The sequence below is a fragment of the Juglans microcarpa x Juglans regia genome, chromosome 4S, assembly GCF_004785595.1.
Source record: "Juglans microcarpa x Juglans regia isolate MS1-56 chromosome 4S, Jm3101_v1.0, whole genome shotgun sequence".
Taxonomy (NCBI): Eukaryota; Viridiplantae; Streptophyta; class Magnoliopsida; order Fagales; family Juglandaceae; genus Juglans; species Juglans microcarpa x Juglans regia.
In genome coordinates this window covers 1,459,026-1,478,540 of record NC_054601.1, presented here as the reverse complement: position 1 = coordinate 1,478,540, position 19,515 = coordinate 1,459,026, and the positions used below count along the sequence as shown (strand labels likewise).

General features: G+C 37.4%; 2 protein-coding genes across 3 annotated transcripts in view; both read left to right on the top strand.

Annotated features, from left to right (window-relative positions):
- Positions 1-13,660, top strand: part of LOC121262434 (protein MOR1-like) — a 39,583-nt gene extending 25,923 nt beyond the window's left edge. The window contains 28 exon segments of the mRNA XM_041164902.1: positions 53-177; positions 278-388; positions 466-615; positions 732-806; positions 899-980; positions 1,059-1,174; positions 1,256-1,354; positions 1,443-1,517; positions 1,701-1,796; positions 1,886-1,987; positions 2,082-2,183; positions 2,338-2,520; positions 2,649-2,760; positions 2,917-2,993; positions 3,060-3,139; positions 3,654-3,716; positions 3,807-3,939; positions 4,921-5,043; positions 5,203-5,280; positions 9,176-9,334; positions 9,424-9,582; positions 10,886-10,983; positions 11,188-11,344; positions 11,425-11,541; positions 11,668-11,763; positions 12,402-12,473; positions 12,645-12,930; positions 13,025-13,660. Of these exon segments, the coding sequence (XP_041020836.1) occupies positions 53-177; positions 278-388; positions 466-615; positions 732-806; positions 899-980; positions 1,059-1,174; positions 1,256-1,354; positions 1,443-1,517; positions 1,701-1,796; positions 1,886-1,987; positions 2,082-2,183; positions 2,338-2,520; positions 2,649-2,760; positions 2,917-2,993; positions 3,060-3,139; positions 3,654-3,716; positions 3,807-3,939; positions 4,921-5,043; positions 5,203-5,280; positions 9,176-9,334; positions 9,424-9,582; positions 10,886-10,983; positions 11,188-11,344; positions 11,425-11,541; positions 11,668-11,763; positions 12,402-12,473; positions 12,645-12,930; positions 13,025-13,296 (3,398 nt within the window). The 3' untranslated portion in view covers positions 13,297-13,660.
- A 734-nt stretch (positions 13,661-14,394) lies between these two features.
- Positions 14,395-18,108, top strand: LOC121263463 (syntaxin-32-like). Of its 2 annotated transcripts, XM_041166366.1 has the most exons (6): positions 14,395-14,706; positions 14,916-15,195; positions 16,116-16,366; positions 16,504-16,679; positions 17,001-17,195; positions 17,894-18,108. In XM_041166366.1, exons 2-6 carry the CDS (start codon positions 14,961-14,963, stop codon positions 18,051-18,053), a joined length of 1,017 nt encoding a protein of 338 aa, XP_041022300.1. In that variant the 5' UTR covers positions 14,395-14,706; positions 14,916-14,960; the 3' UTR covers positions 18,054-18,108. The 2 variants fall into 2 exon arrangements, with proteins under 2 accessions (XP_041022300.1, XP_041022301.1); XM_041166367.1 differs by having other exon boundaries at positions 14,395-15,195.
- Positions 18,109-19,515: the final 1,407 nt, after the last annotated feature.

The following is a 19,515-nucleotide window of genomic DNA, read 5'->3' as shown; positions in this document are numbered from 1 at the left end:
TCATTGTGTAATTGTCAATTTGTTAAGTTCTGCTTTGCTCTTTGACTGCCAGGTGAGTTATTTGGGGCTCTTAGGGGGCGTCTATGTGACAGCAACAAAAATTTAGTCATGGCATCCCTAACGACTATTGGCAGCGTTGCCTCTGCGATGGGACCAGCTGTTGAGAAGTCAAGCAAGGTGTTTGGCCCTTATTCGACAATTCCTGCAATCTTATATGCGTTTATTTTTTTAAGACTTGAAGGTTATTCTGAATTGTTTTTCTCTATTATTATTGCAGGGCATTCTCTCTGATGTTATGAAATGTCTTGGTGACAATAAGAAGCATATGAGAGAATGCACTTTGACGACTTTAGATTCTTGGCTTGGTGCTGTCCATCTTGATAAAATGGTAACTGACAGTGTTATCTGGTGTTTTGAAAGTTTGTTGCTTCAGTGTCAGGTGAGGTGACATTAACTTTTTTGTAGGTTCCTTACGTTACAGCAGCATTGATGGATGCTAAGATTGGGGTAGAAGGGCGTAAGGATCTTTTTGATTGGTTGTCAAGGAAACTCGCTGGATTAAGTGATTTTTCTGATGGGGTACATCTGTTGAAACCAGCTTGTTCTGCTATGACGGTAATAGTTAATTTAGAAAAGAATAGTTCTTAGTAATTTTTGTTTTGCCAACTTCTGCCAATATGTTTCCGATCTTTTCCCCTTTAAATAACACTTGTGCATGAAATATTTCTTAGGATAAATCGTCAGATGTTCGAAAAGCGGCAGAGGCATGCATTAATGAAATCTTGAGAGTTACTGGACAAGAGGCAGTATGTCTGCTAGATAAATTATGGTGCCTTTTTCCAATTCATCTGAAATATGATTGGTGACTAAACATTTCTTGATTTTATGGTTTGTTCAGATTGAAAAAGTTCTCAGAGATATACATGGACCGGCTTTGGCTATTATTCATGAACGACTGAAACCTTATGGGTCTTTTCAAGGTGGATTTGCCAATAACTTGGCTAATTGTATTTTTTGATCGGTTATGCACAATGCTAATATGAACTGTTTTTTCTTAGAACCATTTGAATCAGCAAAAGCAATGTCAATGGGACCAACGCTCAAAAGCAGCTCAAGGGTAGGAAAATCTACTTCAAATGGTGTAATGAAGCATGGGAACAAAGTTCTGTCTTCGGTATATTATTCTTCCTTAGTTACGTTTTTTTTTTTTGGAATTTAATGCATAAATTGATTATATTTTTCATGGTCTGGAAAGAGAGCCATGACAAAGGGTTCAAGGACCGAGCCAGTAATACCTGTTCAAGATATAGCTGTCCAGTCACAGGCATTATTAAATGTTAAGGACTCAAATAAGGTATCTCAGAGGAATTCTTGGTAGTATAAGTTTTTATAACATTTATGGCATTCATAAATTTGCTTCATTTGGAATGGCTCTTGTTCAGGAGGATCGGGAGAGAATGGTAGTTCGTAGGTTCAAGTTTGAAGAGCCACGGCTAGAACAGATTCAAGATCTTGAGGTTTGTACCTGGATAGTGTTCCTCGTGTATCTGGAATTTTATGTTCTTAATGAAGTTTGTTTATCGTAGTGTTTCCCGTGTATCTGGAATTTTATGTTCTTAATGAAGTTTGTTTATAGAAGGGTATATATGTTTCCCCCTCACCAAGTTGTGGAAGATCTTTGAGACTTGCCTTTGATGTAGAATGATATGATGAGGCACTTCAGAGAGGATTTGCATAGGCGGCTTCTAAGTACAGATTTTAAGAAGCAAGTGGATGGGCTTGAGATTCTGCAGAAGGTGTTATGCTTTCTTCTGTCCTTGAGTGCACGAACTCAATTCAAGCATATGAAGCTGTGTCTTATATGAATCTTCTATAAATTTTTTAGGCACTTCCTTCTGTAGCAAAGGAAATTATTGAAGTTCTGGATATACTTCTGAGGTGGTTTGTGTTGCAGTTTTGTAAATCAAACACAACATGCCTGCTGAAGGTGGTGTATATTCGTTTTTTTTTAACAGTGCATTGTTCCTTTCATTGTTTGTTCCTGCAGGTATGTAAATATAACATTCTGTTGAACAGTACAGGTACTAGAATTTCTTCCCAAGCTTTTTGACACTCTGAAGGATGAGGCCTACTCTTTGAGCGAGTCTGAAGCGGCCATCTTTCTTCCATGCTTAACAGAAAAGGTTCTATATTTTTAGTGGATAGATTGGGGTGCATAAATAAATATATATGTATTTTTTCTTGTTGTTATTCTTCTCTTGCTTCAAACTTTGTGATGCTAGGTGCAGTATAAAATGGTTATGGTTGAAGTTACTTACATTTTTTTCTATGATGCAGTCGGGGCATAACATTGAGAAGCTACGAGAAAAAATTCGGGAGCTGACCAAACAAATTGTAAACTTATACTCTCCATCAAAATGTTTTCCTTATATTTTGGAGGGTCTGCGATCAAAGAACAATCGTACTCGGATAGAGTGTGTTGATCTCATTGGATTCATCATTGATCATCATGGAGCTGAGGTAGAAGTAGAGGATTTTGGCTTGTTTCATGTGTTTTATTACCTTCCTACTGCTGCTACTACTCCTACTACTACTACTAATATCATTTTCAATTTTTAGCATACTTAACTCTATTAGCATTTCAACAGATTAGTGGACAATTAAAATCATTTCAAGTTGTTGCAAGCTTGACAGCAGAACGGGATGGTGAAATTAGGAAAGCTGCATTAAATACTCTAGCTATGGGTTATAAGATTCTTGGTATGTCATATTTGTTACAACTGAAATACCAGTTATGGTTTGTTATAGGTTTTGATAATGTATACAACTCATGCCTTGAGGATTTCAGTGTTCCTTCTCCTCTCTGCTTCGGCCTGGCTGTTGCTGAGAAGTCTTCTATGATTTCCATTTTTTTAGGTGACGATATATGGAGATATGTCGGGAAGCTAACAGATGCACAGAAAAGCATGTTAGATGATAGATTCAAGTGGAAGGTGGGTATATATTTATGATGTGCCCCGTTTCTGTTCCTGTACATTTACCAGGATGCATTTTATCAGGTCCGAGAGATGGAAAAGAAGAAGGAAGGCAGGCCTGGTGAAGCTAGAGCCTCTTTAAGGCGTTCTGTCATGGAAAACGGGTTTGTTCTGCTCTTAATGATTGTCATATGCATATCTTAATACAATTGTTTTACTTATAAAAATGATTGTCATATGCATATCTGTACCATTGGCCGCATAATCTGTTTTTGCTCTTTTATGCTTCTAATCTTCCATATTTTGCATCATGACGGTGAATTTATGAAGTTGAACTGAGAATAATCCGCTTTCGAAATTCCTGCTTTGTGGTCATCTTTACCTTAACAATTAATGAAAAGGGTAATGAAATGAAGGCATGATGTTATTTTTCACAATTCTTGTCATGGTTCTTACAAATCTAAACTGAGGTTTCATTTGGATGGTTAATAGATGGCGTTTACATTTTTCTATAGGAACCCTTTAATGTCCATTATTGATGCTTATGCAGCTGAGATGGGATTTTAATTTAGCTGGAGTATTAAATTTTCTTGTTGAAAGTAGAAAAAAGTACTAAGTTGAGAATTTCTAGTCATGGTTCTTTCGAAATTTCAACATCCTTCCTCTGTTGATTACCAGGTCTGATGTAGCAGAGCAAAGTGGGGAAGTTTTACGATCTGTTTCAGGCCCCATACTTACCAAGTAAAATACATACTTCCAACTTCTGTAATTTTTGTAGTTCCTTTTTCTGTTTGGTACAGTGATTTATGTCATGGCACTAATGTCTCTCAGTTCAAGGAAAAACTATGGTCATACTGAACTTCTCATGGACCAACATTTGGTGCCCCATGCTCTTGCTAGTGCCAATGGCCCCACAGAATGGAATGAAGCTTTGGATATAATTTCCTTTGGTTCGCCTGAGCAGGTGAGCTTATATTTGGGGAGTCATCATCCACTAAACTAAGATGCATGATCATTTTTTGCATGTTGACACACGTGCTGTGATAAGCTTGTCACAAATGTGTTGATTAATTCATTTTGGAAATTTATTTTCATTATATGATTTTTCTAAATGATGAAATTTTCAGAATTTGTATCAGCCTCTTTTTTGTTTTCTAGTGTGTAATAGGTATTTCCTTTGTATATGTCCTGTGTACTTGGGCTTTGCCTATTCTTGGTAATAAAATTTCTTATTAACTATAAAAAAATTCATTATATGATTTTCATTTGCAAAATTAAAAATGTTTCTCCATTAAAAATAAAAATGAAATGAAGGAATGGAGCACATAATGTACAATCTTAAGATGTTTTTTACTTTGATGGCTCTTTTTGTTTGACTCACTTCTGCTTCTAGTTTTTTGCTTCCTGTCTCCTACTAAAATTATTTATGCTTATTTTTAGTTGTCGATTTATTTCTAGGATCTTCTGTTGCCAAGTGGAGCTTCTCTTTCTTGGCTAGGTCTGGGGTTAAGAAGGGGGTTTCTGGAGTATTTGTGTGTTGGATTTACCTTCAGTTTTGAACTTGTAATTAGCATAACAACGAATCCAGAATTTTTCATCTTTATTTTATCATCAACTGAACTGTAAACAAAGTATGTATAAAATTAAATGTTATGGGTTTTTTCAGGTTTGTGTGCCATGTCAATTTTACCTCTTCTATCTGCTAACATGCTGGATATGTGACCTCATATTTCATAAAGGATCCATTTTAGAGATCCCTAGTTATGCCTGGTGTCAATTCTTTCTAAGCTGTGGTTCTCCTCTTGGGGGCATTTCTCTTAAAAAATTCAGACTTGCAATTCATTTATGTATATGTACGTAAGTTAGTGTAATCCAACTTATCAAAAAAAAAAAAAAAAGTTAGTTTAATCCAAGTTCTAAGCGCTGACATATGCTTCTGCTGCAGTCTGTTGAAGGAATGAAAGTTGTGTGTCATGAGCTGGCACAGGCCACTAGTGATCCAGATGGCAATGGAATGGAAGAACTCGTGAAGGATGCAGATAGGCTGGTTTCATGCTTAGCAAATAAGGCAATTACGTCTTTATTTCTATAATGATGTTAATTGCACCCCCACCCCCTTCATTTCTACTTCATTTCTCTCATCCTGTCAAATAGCAATAAATATTGTTTATAAGTCAAATATAGTCTTAAAATTGTTATATGTTTGTGTCCTCTCTCTCTCTCATAGGTGGCAACTACTTTCGACTTCAGTCTGACGGGAGCTTCATCAAGGTCTTGCAAATATGTCCTGAACACGCTCATGCAGGTAGGTTTACCATTTGAACTGGCATTACATTTTGCTTTATGCTCTTCATTTTGTATGTCGAGGTTTTGTAGTTATTTCTTATTGGGGATTGGTAATATTTCCTTAGTTAGGTGAAGATGGAACGTAGATTTTGGATAGCAGTTAAGTTGTTTGTGTTTAGCAGGAAAGGTGGCAACTTTTTCTGTATCTCTGAGAAGAGTAGGAAGTTGACGAAGTCCCTTTATCTTAGTGGAGGGATGGTTGTCTGGATGGCTAAGATGGTGGAGGAATGTTTGAGGTCTTTGGGAAAAATGGAATCTTACCAGACTAGGAGGGAGGGAGATAGAGTTTTCTCGGTTCAAATGTGTCAAAATTCATATGGGAGGTTTGTGAAGTTGATTGAGTTTGGCACTGGAATGGGGAAGGGTATCATTGTGATTTCTGAAGGGTGGAAAGGGAGTGGATGGGCTGGTTTTGTGGGGAAAATGAGAGACGGTTGGTTCTGATTCCTCTGTTTTAGCTTCTGAAACAAAGTTGATTTAAACAGTGGTAGTGCTTCTCGGGATTCTAGAGGTAAAGAGGTGATCTCGGTCACTCTTAACAGAGGTGTTACCTCTTATTGTGAAGCTTCATACTTGTCAGCATTGGTGAAGCCAGCGTATGGGTATTCTGGTTTACGCCAGAATGATGGAATTGGAAATCAGAGGAAAAATGAGCCTGTGATGGAAGGAAGAAATAGGAAGGATAGTGTGAATGTTGTATCTCGGCAGAATCATCTTGATGGCGGAGCTGATGGGCCTTCCGTGGTGTTGCAGAGATTTGGAGAAGTTGAAGTGTCACTATGGCATGTTCGGGCAGGGCTTATTGGCTGGAAGGAGAGGCTGGATTCATTGTTGAAGAAAGTAGATGAGGGCCTGGGCCAAGTTTCTGTGGGTATTAAAGAGGTTAAGGAGGCTACGGGGGTGTTGCCTGGGGCTTTGGTTTCTAATGCTAAGAAGGGAGTTGGGCTGGGCAGAGGCCCAGTAACTAGGCCTGTTCAATGGAGGGCTAAGCCTCTATGTGAGCAGCAGAATTCCAAAAGCCTGGTAGGAGTGGTGGCTCGGCCCAAGCGTATGACGTCTTCGATGGATGTTTCGACTTCACAGAATGGGTTCTCGGCGGTAGGCGAATCTTCTGGGGGTAATCCAGCGTTGAGTTCCTCTATGATGACACTTCAACAACAAAGATCTAGAATCCACCATGTGTGGCGGTCCAACCCAGACCTAAGACGGCTCCTATGGATGGGTCATCAACACAGAACGGGTCGACGGCGGTAGGTGACTCTTCTGGGGGTACTCTGACGGCGAGTCATTCTCCGGCAAAAGGAAGGTAGATGTTTTCTTCAGATCCTGTGGTTTTGAAGGATGACTTTCACCTCAAGAAGAGTAGAGAGGGTTTGGTGCAGTCATTGTCATCTTTGCAGTTATGCAATGGTGGTGTTGAGCAGGTGGTAGAGGTGTGGTAGTGGAGGAGGTAGATTGTGGTGAGGGGTTGAGGGTGTATGCTCCTGGGTCTGCTGAAAAGTTTGATTATGGGGTCTCATGTACCTAGTTTAATAACACAGATTTACAACTGGTTCTTGGTGGATGGGAAGGTTCTGAGGATAGCGAATCTGGTGAATTGTTTGAATCAGATGAGGATTTTTCTCCTGATCTGTTGCGTTCTATTTCTCCAAGAATTGAATGGACCAATAAATCCTCTGATTGGGCATTGAGAAAGGTGGATGAAATCAAGGATTGCGTGGGAATCTCTTGTGACGGATTTGAGGAACAATTTAGAGCTCTCCTTATAGCTATTGAGGTTGGTCAACCATCTTTGGCTAGATCCACTTCAAAATAGTAGAGGGAATTGAAGAGATTGTCGTGCTCCATTAACTATAATGCTAGGGGAGGAAGTGCCTTTAGCGATAAAGGCAAGGAGAGGGCTTCGAATTGTTATCAATGAAACCTAAGATTAGTTCTTGGAATATTCGGGGGCTTAATGATTTTAGAAATCGTCTCCAGGTGAAGAATTTGATTCGTAAGTGGAGGGCTGATGTTATATGCTTTCAGGAAACCAAGCTGAAGTTTGTTAATCAATCAATTGTTAATAGTTTGTGGAGCTGTCATTGTGTGTGTGGGGGGGGGGGGGGGGGGGGGGGGGGGGGGGGGGGGGGGGGGGGGGGGGGGGGGGGGGTGGTTGAGTTAGTTTCGAATTGGGCTTCGGGAGGCATCATTGTTATGTGGGACGAGAGGGTTGTGGAGTTGATAGAACATTATGTGGGAGAATATTTGTTGGCTTGTCATTTTAAGCATGTGGATGATGGATTTGAATGGGCTTTTGCAGGTGTTTATGGTCCTAATTTGGATGGTAGTAGGAGAATTTTTTGGGATGAAATGGCGGGTCTTTGCTGCTGGTAGGATCTTCCTTGGTGTTTTGGCGGGGATTTCAACATTACTCAGTTTCCTAGCGAGCGATTGAGTAGGGATTTTCACTTCTCTCATGCTATGACTGTTTTTTCAGATCTGATTTTCGAGTTAGATTTGATTGATTTCCCGACCGCAGGTGGGGATTTTATGTGGTCCAATGGAAGGACATGGTCTAGGCTGGACAGATTTTTGGTATTGGCTTCTTGGGAAACATATTTTCCTGATTTGAGTAAGAAAAGGTTACTGAGAATTTGTTCTGATCATTATCCCTTTATGTTGGATTGTGGGGGCATTATTGGAGGGCATAGGTACTTCAAATTTGAAAATATGTGGCTGGAGGATGAGGGTTTTGTAGATAGGGTAAGGATGTGGTGGTCTTCGTACCTGTTTTTCTGGTACTCTGAGTTTTATATTGGTTGGAAAACTCAAAGCTCAAAAACAAGATTCAAAGAAATGGAATGCGGAGGTGTTTGGGAACATGGAAAATAAGAGGAAGCATCTTTTGGAACAGCTGCAGTGTTTGGAGGATAGAGAGCTGTTAAGGGATATATCCGGTGAGGAAATGGAGAGAAAAAACGGGTGGTGGCTAAATTAGAGAAGATAACTCTAATGGAGGAAATTTCTTGGAGGCAAAAATCTCGGGTTCTTTGGTTGAAGGAAGGTGACAAGTGTACAATATTTTTTTACCAAATGGAAAATTCTCATTGAAGAAATAATGCTATTAAGGTCCTTCATGAAGGTGATAATATTCTTTTGGATCAAGTGGCCATCAAGGAACATATTGTGAGATTTTATGAGAAGCGGTTTAGGGAAGAATACTTTTGGAGACCTAAGTTAGATGGGCTGATTTTTTATTCCATTGACCAGGTGAGTGCAGAATGGTTGAAGAGCTTTTGAAGAAGAAGAAGAACTTGATGTGGTTAGAGGAATGGCAAGGGACAAGGCTCCGGGCCCGGATGGTGTCTCGTGGAAAAATTCTCACCATGGATAACTTAAGAAAGCGTGGACTTTGTGTAGTAGATTGGTGATTCATGTGTAAGAAAGATAGTGAATCTGTTAACCATCTTTTTCTTCACTGTGAGGTGGCTAAGACGTTGTGGAATGAGATTTTTGGTAGGACGTGTATTGCTTGGGTGATGCCTAAGCATATGGTGGCTCTTCTTGCATGTTGGAAAGGTTTTGAGGGGAGACAACATATTGTTGCCATTGGAAGATGTTTCCTTCGTGCTTGATGTGGTGCTTATGGTTAGAGAGGAATGAGAGGTGCTTTCAAGATGGAGAACGCTCGATGGGAGAACTTAGGGTTTTTCTTTAATACCTTGAGTTTTTTGGCTAAGGCTCTTTTTAATAAAATCTCTTATTAATTATATAAAAATTGATTTTCTTCTCTGTGTTTCTCCTCAGCAATCAGACTTCGCATCAAATAATTATTTTGTTACCAAATACTAATTATATGACCTTTTCTTCAGACATTTCAAAATAAAAGACTTGCTCATGCTGTAAAGGAGAGTACCCTTGACGGTCTAATCACTGAGCTTCTGCTTTGGCTTTTGGATGAAAGGGTTCCCCATATGGATGATGGCAGCCAACTTTTGAAAGCTTTGAACGTGTTGATGCTTAAGATTCTGGTTAATATCTACTTGAAATTTGAAAAATCATTCATGTTTTAGTAAGTTTAATGGATCTGTTTTAATTTAGTAAGTGGTTTTATTTACAGGATAATGCAGATCGAACTTCATCCTTTGTTGTTCTAATTAATCTCTTGTGTCCGTTGGATCCGTCAAGATGGCCTTCACCGGCATCAAATGAGTCATTTGCTGTCAGAAATCAGAAGTTCTCTGATTTGGTAGTCAAATGCTTAATCAAACTTACAAAGGTAACTTTTCATTTTAAGTACTTTTTTTTTTAGAATCCTTTTGTTTTTTTCATCTTCTGTGTAAGGGTAATCTGTTATGCACATACACAGAAGGTCTAACAATGCTTTCATTTACATTCAAGTGGTTGCATAATTCTTGTGATTGGATATAGTACATTGCAGTTAATGAGTTAAATACTCCCAAAGAAAAAATAAAAATAAAACGATCAAAGATGTCACAGTTAATGTTAAAACTGCTGTAGTTTTGTTCTTAGACTGCACTGTCCTTTTTAAGAAACCATTTGCACTGGACAGTTGCTAGACGTTGCACATGGTTGAAATTGCTAATTGCTTGTCCTCCTTAGTGACTGTGTTGGGGTGTGTCCACAATACTGCTTCCTGCGATTGTTCAGACCTGAAAAATGTGGTGTCAAATGCTATAAAAAAACTTGTGTCTTTCCTAACACCAATGGTTAGCTCATAGTCTAACAAGTGGTATCAGGGCCAAACGTCATGGGTTAGTGTGCGGGAGCATCATCGTTAGGGCGTGTCTACAATAATGCTCCCTTCGACGACTTTTAAAACAAAACTGTAGGGTGGGATGTCAAATGCCATAAAAAACTTGAGTGTACCTTTCCTAACACCAATTGATTTCAAGTAGATTGGCAGCTCGCAATCCGACGAAGTTTTTCTAACATGAATAAGTTTTAACATTTTTTGAGTGTTAATACTAGTATGCAAGATAATCACGTTCGCCAAGAGTAAGCGTCATTCATAATATTTAAGAGACTGACGATAAAAATTATTAGAAGAGTCATTCAGGACTAACTGCAACAGGAAGCTTAACTCGAACCTGATTTGCCCCAACTTTATTGATGAAAAAGAGAAATCTAACAACTCTACATTGTCAAACAAATCGGGGTCCAACCTTTCAGGCGAAACATTGTGCTTTTCGGAATCCCCAACTTCATCAACAAGAGGTCCAATCCATATGAACAATAAATTCTTGTTTACTGATAAAAAAAAAAAAAAAAAAAAAAAAAAAAAATTGTTAAAGGAGTTGGGTTGTTGAGATCAAATGGATGTAGCCAAAGGTAGAGGGTAACCTGTTACCCATGGATGAAGCATTGTTTTTGCATGTGTTTTTGGTGCCTTTTCTGATTACGGTCAGATATTGTTGGATATGCCATAGTTATTTTCCCCAAAACTAGCATGCTTAGGCATTGCTCTTATATGTGTGCCGTATAATTGGGCTCTTGTCTACTCTATTGATCAATAAAAATTTGTTTACCAATCAAAAAAGTTGTTTTCCCATATGGTACAGGTTCTACAAAGCACCATATATGATGTGGATCTTGATCGCGTTCTTCAGAGCATCCATTTATACCTGCAGGACTTGGGGATGGAAGAAATCAGGAGGAGGTAATCTGCTTCATCGGTTATCCTTTATATTGAAGAAGGCTTCGGTTAACTTTTATGTTGTTTGCTGTGTATCTGTGTTTGTGTTTGCATGCTTCTTGCAATATATTTTTTTGCCTGCAGTTAAACTTTCGTTCTCTTCTCCTTACTCTATATGAACTACTTTTGTCTCCATTTCCCTCCATCTAAAATATAAATTTATGATAGAGCTGGTGCTGATGACAAACCATTACGTATGGTCAAAACTGTCCTGCATGAACTTGTGAAGCTTCGTGGAGCTGCAATAAAGGGCCACCTATCTATGGTTCCTATAGATATGAAACCTCAGCCAATTATTCTTGCCTACATTGATCTTAATCTTGAGGTATTTATCCAGTTAGAGGATGTGCTTTCTTGATCGATTCATTTTGGATGGAGAAGACCTGTTTTTCTACTCTTTTGCAGACTTTAGCTGCAGCAAGAATGTTGACCTCGTCAGGGCCTGGGGGTCAAACTCATTGGGGTGATTCAACAGCCAACAATCCATCATCTGGCACACATTCTGCTGATTCCCAGTTGAAGGTAGTAATTTGCTTATTTTCAGTTCTTACCATTCAGTTATTCATTTGTCATTATCATCAACTTTTTTAATATTTTACCTATAAAAAAAAAAACAACTGTTTTAATATTTTATTCTCTCTCTTGCAGCAAGAACTTGCTGCCATATTCAAGAAAATTGGCGATAAGCAAACATGCACCATTGGTCTATATGAGCTATACCGCATTACTCAATTATACCCAAAGGTAAGTAATTGATTTTGTTGTTTCCGTTTGGAACATGTATGCTTGATTATCCATTTATTCGTGGAATGGAATCAAAAGTCAGTTACAGTGCCTGAGAGCATTGGCAATGGACTAGTTAAATACCAATGCAAGTCCAAACTTTAGCTAGATGTGAGAAAAAGTCTCCACATTGGACTAGCCAATGGTCCAAAGCTTAAGACTTGAGCTACAGTAAATCTTAAGTCCTCTCCAAACATGGCTAGCTACTATTTACAATAAAAAGCAATATTTTATTATTTCATCACTTCCCTCTCTCTTTGAATGGTAAAACATGCATGGCATGCACTAGTAAAATTTTTTATTTATTCTACTGATTGCGAATATTGATAGAGTAGACACATTATTTCTACAAAGCATGAAGATCTAGGAAATATATGAATTGTATTTACAAAAAATATATATATATATAATATTATTATTTTAACTTTAAGATAGCTAGTCCAATGTAGACTTATTTAGTCAAAAATTGATACTATAGCCAAAAATTAAGATTCTAGCTAAATTTTGAACTTGGCAATGGTTAGCCATTGCCAATGCTAGCTTAGCTTAGCTCCATTTGTTTGATTACCTTGTTAAAGTATTTGTAATTCTTATTTCAGGTTGACATATTTTCTCAGCTCCAAAATGCAAGTGAGGCATTTCGCACTTACATTAGAGATGGTTTATCTCAGGTTTTGTAGCATTGTCCTTACTGGTGAATTTTATAATTACAGCCAAAGGAAAATTATCAAATAACATATGTAGGTGCACCAACATGTGTTTGCTTACACGTGCACCTGTTCACAGACAGAAACAATTGAAAGTGAATGAGAATCTATAATCTTGGTTTTGCCTTTTTGCAGATGGAGAAGAATGCAGCTGCTGGAAGGACTCCCTCGAGTTTACCGATGTCAACCCCTCCTCCAGCATCCTTAACTATTTCTTCCCCTGAATTTGCGCCTCTTTCTCCTTTGCATGCAAATGCTTTAAATGATGGAAAAACATTGAATGTCAAATCTGATCCAACAAACTTTAGTCTACCACCATCATATAATGAAGACAACAGGGCTATAGATCCCCTTTCTTGTAGGGGATTTACATCTGAGAACTCATTGAGCGACCGAAGAAATGAAAGATATGTAACTGGAGGTAATATATTGTTAGTGATTATGCCTTTTGTTTTATTCTTGAAGTTCTTGTAATCAGAAAGAGCTGAGAGTGAAAATCCTGATGGAAATTGCAGTAACGAGTGGGACATTGGATGCAATTCGAGAAAGGATGAGGAGCATGCAATTAGCAGCAGCTGCTGGGAATCCAGACACCGGAAGCAAGCCACTGATGTCCATGAATGACAACTTAAACCATGGACTCTCTAGCCAGATTCCCCATGCATCAGACCGCACTGGTTCCGATAATGCAGTGCAGAGTGGTGTGCTTCCGATGGACGAGAAAGCGTTGTCTGGACTTCAAGCCCGAATGGAGAGACTCAAAAGCGGCACAATTGAACATCTGTAGGCCATGAGGAGAAAAAGAGAAGGAAAAAAAAAGGGGGCTTAGAGGAGTATCTTGGCATCAATCACCACCTTTCTTTGTAAATGAAAAGAAGAGAGCCAGAGTGCATTCAAGTAAAAATATAGCTCTGGGATCTGCATGGAGTTGCTGCCTAGAAGAAGCCTCCCCATGTTATGGTTTAAGTGGCAGGAGCTATGAAGAAGCAGCACTTTTTCTCCATGTGCCATTTGTTTGTTTTAATTGTATATTTGTAGTTGAATCATGTTTGTTTCGGCAGATATGCCTGATCTTCTGTAATTTAATACTCCGGTGTACTACTACTATACGCATTTCGTAGTGCAATTTGAGCTTTTCTTTTATTATTAAATATGCTTTTGTATTTGAGGAGTTTCATCTGACAGAAATTTTGATTGAATTTAGAATCGATGTATGCAAAGGATTGTCTAGAATGGGAAGATGCTGTGTTTCTCGTGGACAGATCTGGCATTCCCCAACCACAAACTTAAATGGAATGGCAGGCCTAATTATCGAAACGAAAAACTTTTATATATTTGCGAAATACTCTAGTCATAAAAAGATTATACAAAAGTGATCTCACAAATTAACTTGACTTGACGTGGTTTATCAGATTATAAAATTATTTTTAGTATAAAATAGATCTAATAGATCAGATAAAATTGCGTCAATTTATAAGATTATTTTTGTATAATTATTTATGTAGCATTAGTCTTTGCAATAATTCTAAGAACAGAAATGTTTTGGGATCTGAATTTGGGTCTCGAATTTGTGTCCCAAATGTTTTTTTTTTTTTTTTTAATGATGTTATGAATTTTTTTATTATTTTAAAAAATGTTTATGATGTGTAAAAAAAAAACATAAAATAAAAGAAATAAAAAATAAAAAAACACTTTTTACCTTTTCGGTGGGATCTCGGACTACATCTCTCGGGAGATGTAGCACTGCTCTTCTGAGAAATATCAGACAAGTGCAAATGTTTACAGTATTTTTTTTTTTTTAAATTATCTTTAGTACAATAGTGGCATATGGTTATTATAATAATAACAATAATAATAATAATAATAATAAATGAAGTGGCCCCGGTCCCGGTGTTTACATAGGCGACGTTGTCTCTTGATTTTCTTCCGGTTTTCCCAACCGGCTCGCTTTTTCCTCTAATTTCCATCACGCGCTTCGTTATAAGTTCTAAGTTATAACTGGCAACGCCTTCTCGATTTCGCAAATCTTCGTTTTTTCGTCTCTGATCTGACATCGTATCAGACTTCAATACCATTCGCAATCTTTCCGGGGACGGAATTTATTTCATCCAGATCTAGGGACTCGCTCTGTTCTTGAAATTGGACGTTATTTATGAGAGTAATATTGATTCCAGGTTTCAGATCTCGCATTTTGGAGGTGATTTTCCTTGCGCTTAGCCTGATTTCCTGTTCCTGACAGTTTGATGAGAAAATGTGTAGGGAAAAGATTTTGAAGATTTAGGCGGATGGTATTACCTAGAAAATTTATCCATTTTTTTAGAGTTCAAATGTATTTTATGATTTATCTGTATCTGAAGGTCACTGAGGTTCCAATCCAAAGATCTGAGTGGATCTCTGTGATTTCAGGTAGTTATGTTATTGTGCGAATTGCATTTAAGGTGACTTAGGAAAATGCATGTTAAATCTGCACAATCGTTCCGGGATCGGACACAGGAGTTCCAGAGTATAGCTGAGCAGCTTAAGAAGTCTTTTTCATCAGGGTCAGTGCCAGATGGGCCGAGTAGTAGCTCAAAGTCAGAGGAACAACGTTCTGCGGTTGCGATTCAGTCTGAGTTTAACAGGAGGGCTTCCAAGATCGGGTATGGGATACACCAGACATCGCAGAAGCTGGCAAAGCTGGCTAAGTGTAAGTAATGAATTGAAAGTCCTAATTAAACTGTTAAATTACCAGACATGAACTGTACTGTAGAATCTGACATCAGAAAGGAAGAGGCGCGGGGGCATTCTTCTAATCAGATAGTTGGATAGTGTTGATATTAATAATGTTTGTTGTTGTACTATTTCCTTTATATTCTAACAAAAAAATTATTCTCTTTTATACGTAAAATTCCTTTAAAAACAGCACAAATAAGTTACAGGAGGATCTGCCTAAAAATCCTTCAATCATACAAAGATCCTAAGAACACGGGCTAATGGGAATTTAAAGGGAGGTCAACACCATAATATCGTCTCTTTCTTTCCACATCCCAGACATTGTCTCTTACACTCATACAACTCTACTGTAAACTAATAAATGGTCACTGATTCTCCACACATACAACACCAATCAGGATTGATCTTCCCCACTTTCTCAGGTTTTCTTTTGTCAAAATCTTCTCTAAAGCTGTTGTACGTACAAAGCAACTTTCCGGGGAGCTTTGATACAACCAAAAATGACACTTTTGAACACCCCCCCCAACAAAAAAAAAAAAGCACGATAATGATACAGAATGAATATGCCATTGCCAGTCAATGTTCAACGCAGTCTATCCTGCCTTTTCCTGAGGGAAAATAGAATAAAAAAGCTCGAGAAGATAATTCACTGAAAAAATATGTAATCCATCTCACTAATATCATGTACATCCTTTCTTCTATACTAGGCAAGCTTTGTTAGAATATCTGAATGGTAATTCTCTTACTTTACAACCCAATACTTTGCCAAATGATCATTCCTTACCACATCCCCCCTACTGGTACTGGCTCACTTTTGCCCAATTTTTGCATTATAATTATTGTAAATGTATTGTGTGAAGGATGATGCTCACCTTTGTTTCTATTCCTTTGTAGTGGCAAAGAGGACTTCAGTTTTTGATGACCCCACCAAGGAAATCCAGGAACTGACGGTGCTTATCAAACAAGATATTACTGCACTAAACTCTGCAGTGGTAGACCTTCAGCTTCACTGCAACTCTAGAAACGGGAGTGGGAATATCTCTAGTGATACCAATAGTCACTCAGCCACAGTTGTAGATGACCTGAAAAATCAGTTGATGAGCACCACGAAAGAGTTCAAAGATGTTCTCACCTTGAGAACAGAGGTAAGACCAATGTGCTCAGTATCCTTGCTTGTTCAGTTAGTGCCATTTACTCGTTGGGAATCTGTTCCACCACTGTTCCATAGCTCTTTTAAAATTATTACATTCAAGACTAAAGGTATTTCCTTGGCTTCCTGAAGAACTTGAAGGTTCACGAGAACAGAAGACAGTTGTTTTCTTCTACGGCTTCTAAGGACTCTACAAATCCTTTTGTGCGTCAGCGTCCACTGGCTGCCAGGTCAGCTGCTAGTACCTCAAATGCCCCTCCTCTGCCTTGGGCCAATGGGACACCATCCTCATCTCAATCGCTTCCTAGGTAAGATTTTGTTTGTTAGGCAACATGTGAACTAGGTTATTATTATTTAACCTATATATCAAGTACACCTTTCTGAAGACCTGAAACACTGCTTTTATCACTATGAGTTTATATGCATGATCTAATACATCAAGAGTATTTGTGTTTTGAGTGTAAAGTTTGTTTTGTTGTTATCATTATTATATTATTTTTGTGCAAGATTTAAAGCTAAGGCCTACCCAACAGCAGCCCTTTATCACCTGAACCAAGATTCAGGTGCAATAAAGTATTGAATTTGTATTTATGTCCAAGTAAACCTTATCCCAGTTTCTAAATATACAGGAAGCAGATGGATGGAGAGAGTCAGCCATTGCTACAGCATCAACAGCAACAACAGCAGCTTGTTCCATTGCAAGACACTTACATGCAGAGCAGAGCTGAAGCTCTTCAAAATGTAGAGTCCACTATTCATGAGCTCAGCAGCATCTTCAACCAGCTGGCAACCCTGGTTTCTCAGCAAGGAGAGATTGCCATCAGGTTTTACTTCATATATAATGAATCACTCTGTACACCACATTTTTTTTTTTTTTTTTTATCAATAAACAAAATTTTATTGAGCATAAAGTAGACAAAGTACCAGGTATACGGGACATATAAATTGGGTTAACACTATAGATATTTATATGTACACTACAGATAAATTGGGGTTAACACTAGTAGCTTAATATTCCAGTCACTAAGTATTAAGACTAGCTGCTACTCTTGTGAGTCGTGTTGAGAATATTATTGTAATTCATTCACCATATTTTGGCTGGAACTGCTTGTATATCGATTACATACAATTAACTGGCCTGTGTCAGTTTTCTGCCAGTATAAACTTTAATGTGAGCTAGTTGGAAGCATTGAGTTTTTAGCAACCCTAGGGAAGATGTTGAAATGAAGTGACTCTATATTCTTGGACCATGTCCTTTGGATTGTTAGGTGTGCGGGATCACACCCACACGGAAATTTAGGTACACATTTTTTCATTGAAGAATAATCTAAAAAAATATGTGAATAGTCGACAATTATTTTAAACTGTTCCAGTTCAGCATGCAGCAATTTCGTACATATGCTCAACAGTTAAGAATGTGTAAAGGCTTTTATGAGCAATGTTCATAATATAAGTGATTAAATCACTTTCCGACCCGAGTTTTTTTTTTTTTTGACAATTGATGCTGATATTTTTGTTTCAGGATTGATGAGAACATGGATGACACGTTGGCAAATGTGGAGGGGGCACAAGGGGCCCTGCTCAAGTATTTGAACAGCATATCATCTAATAGGTGGCTGATGATCAAGATATTCTTTGTACTGATCTTTTTCCTCATGGTTTTTCTATTTTTTGTGGCATAGTCACTGCAGAGACGGACAAAATTGAAAAGAATGGAGGAAATGTTGTGTGTTTTCACTGTGATTAGCCATCTAATATTCTTTTTCATATCCCATTTTGCTTGAACTAAATATTAATGACAGGCAGACTCGCCGATAGAACTTAAGGTTTCACTTCGCTAATGTGATACATACATACATATATATATATATATATATATATATATGGGGATAGATGCAAGTATAAAAGGTGTTGAAAACAAATGAGAACTGCAAAAACTTATGCCTTCATTTCTTCCTAGATTTGTTGTAATGTAATATTATAATTGCTGTCTTCATATTCGAATTTATTGTTTAGCCTTTCGTGTCATGCTTTGCTTTTCTATATCATGATGAGAGATTGATGAAAGCAGGTAGATTCTGCTTGTTTGAATGGGATTCTGAAACTTCCTTTCACTTCTTCTGGCAATGTTATCAATGCCTTTTTTTTACACGCATTATCGCTCTATCCGTGAAGAAGTTCATAGGCATGTAATTTCGCTTATACTCAGGGAAATATATATCGACTCTATTATAATAAGTGGCTATCTAACTGTAAATAGTAATTTTTGTTATTTTTCTATTAAGTCTTGTTTTACTAAAAGGTCCTTAAAATTCTTAACCATTTGACGTGTAGCTCCCTTGTAGAATTTAATGATGGATCTTGTTTTACCAAAAGATTCTTAAGACTTTTGACCATTTGATCATGTAGCTCTCTTGTAGAATTTAATAAATGATCATATTTTACTAAAAGGTCCTTAATAGCCCGCGGCGCATATGAATTGACATCTCTTTTTCATGTCTTTGTTTTGATAGTGTACTTATTTTCCTTTCTTTTTGTTTCAATTTTTTTTAAATAAAAAATTAATAATATTTTATTATTATAGAGAGTAAATAGATAAATCTAATATGGATGCAAGCCAATGTTCATACATTGTTGAAGTTTAGATTTTTTTTTTTTAATCTTTCGTTAACCTTGTATTTTCTTTTTTCAGATAAATAAGTTATGAACTTTTTTATTTTTTTTTTATTTAAATCATTACATCAGGTGAACTCTGAGACTAACGCATCAGGGTGCGTTCCCTATATATATATATATAAAAGGTGTGTTCTATTAAGCAAATATACAGACTAGGTTGATTGTAATGAATATAATAAATTGGTATCATTCGTTCGCTTTTTAGTAAGACATATTTAATGATTTATTTATTTTTATTAGATTTAAGCCCAACTCGTGATCATATATATACACAATAAAACGCCGATGGACTGTTTGCATTTTAGGAAGAGTCTACTCGCCCGCCCTTAGGTCCCGCTCGACGTCGAAAGTAATTTATTCATTTTAAATAAATTAATTAACTCCTCCCACTGCCCTGTACTAAAAGAAAAAAGGAAGTGTAAATTATAAAATTAATCAAATTATCACATCATTTGCAACTATCTCCTC

Bases quoted from the DNA above. Each gene is read 5' to 3' on its own strand.
- LOC121263463 (XM_041166366.1), top strand. From the start codon at position 14,961: ATGCATGTTAAATCTGCACAATCGTTCCGGGATCGGACACAGGAGTTC. The intron at 16,367-16,503 runs GTAAGACCAATG...GGCTTCCTGAAG, and splicing joins TTCTCACCTTGAGAACAGAG to AACTTGAAGGTTCACGAGAA. The intron at 16,680-17,000 runs GTAAGATTTTGT...CTAAATATACAG, and splicing joins TCATCTCAATCGCTTCCTAG to GAAGCAGATGGATGGAGAGA.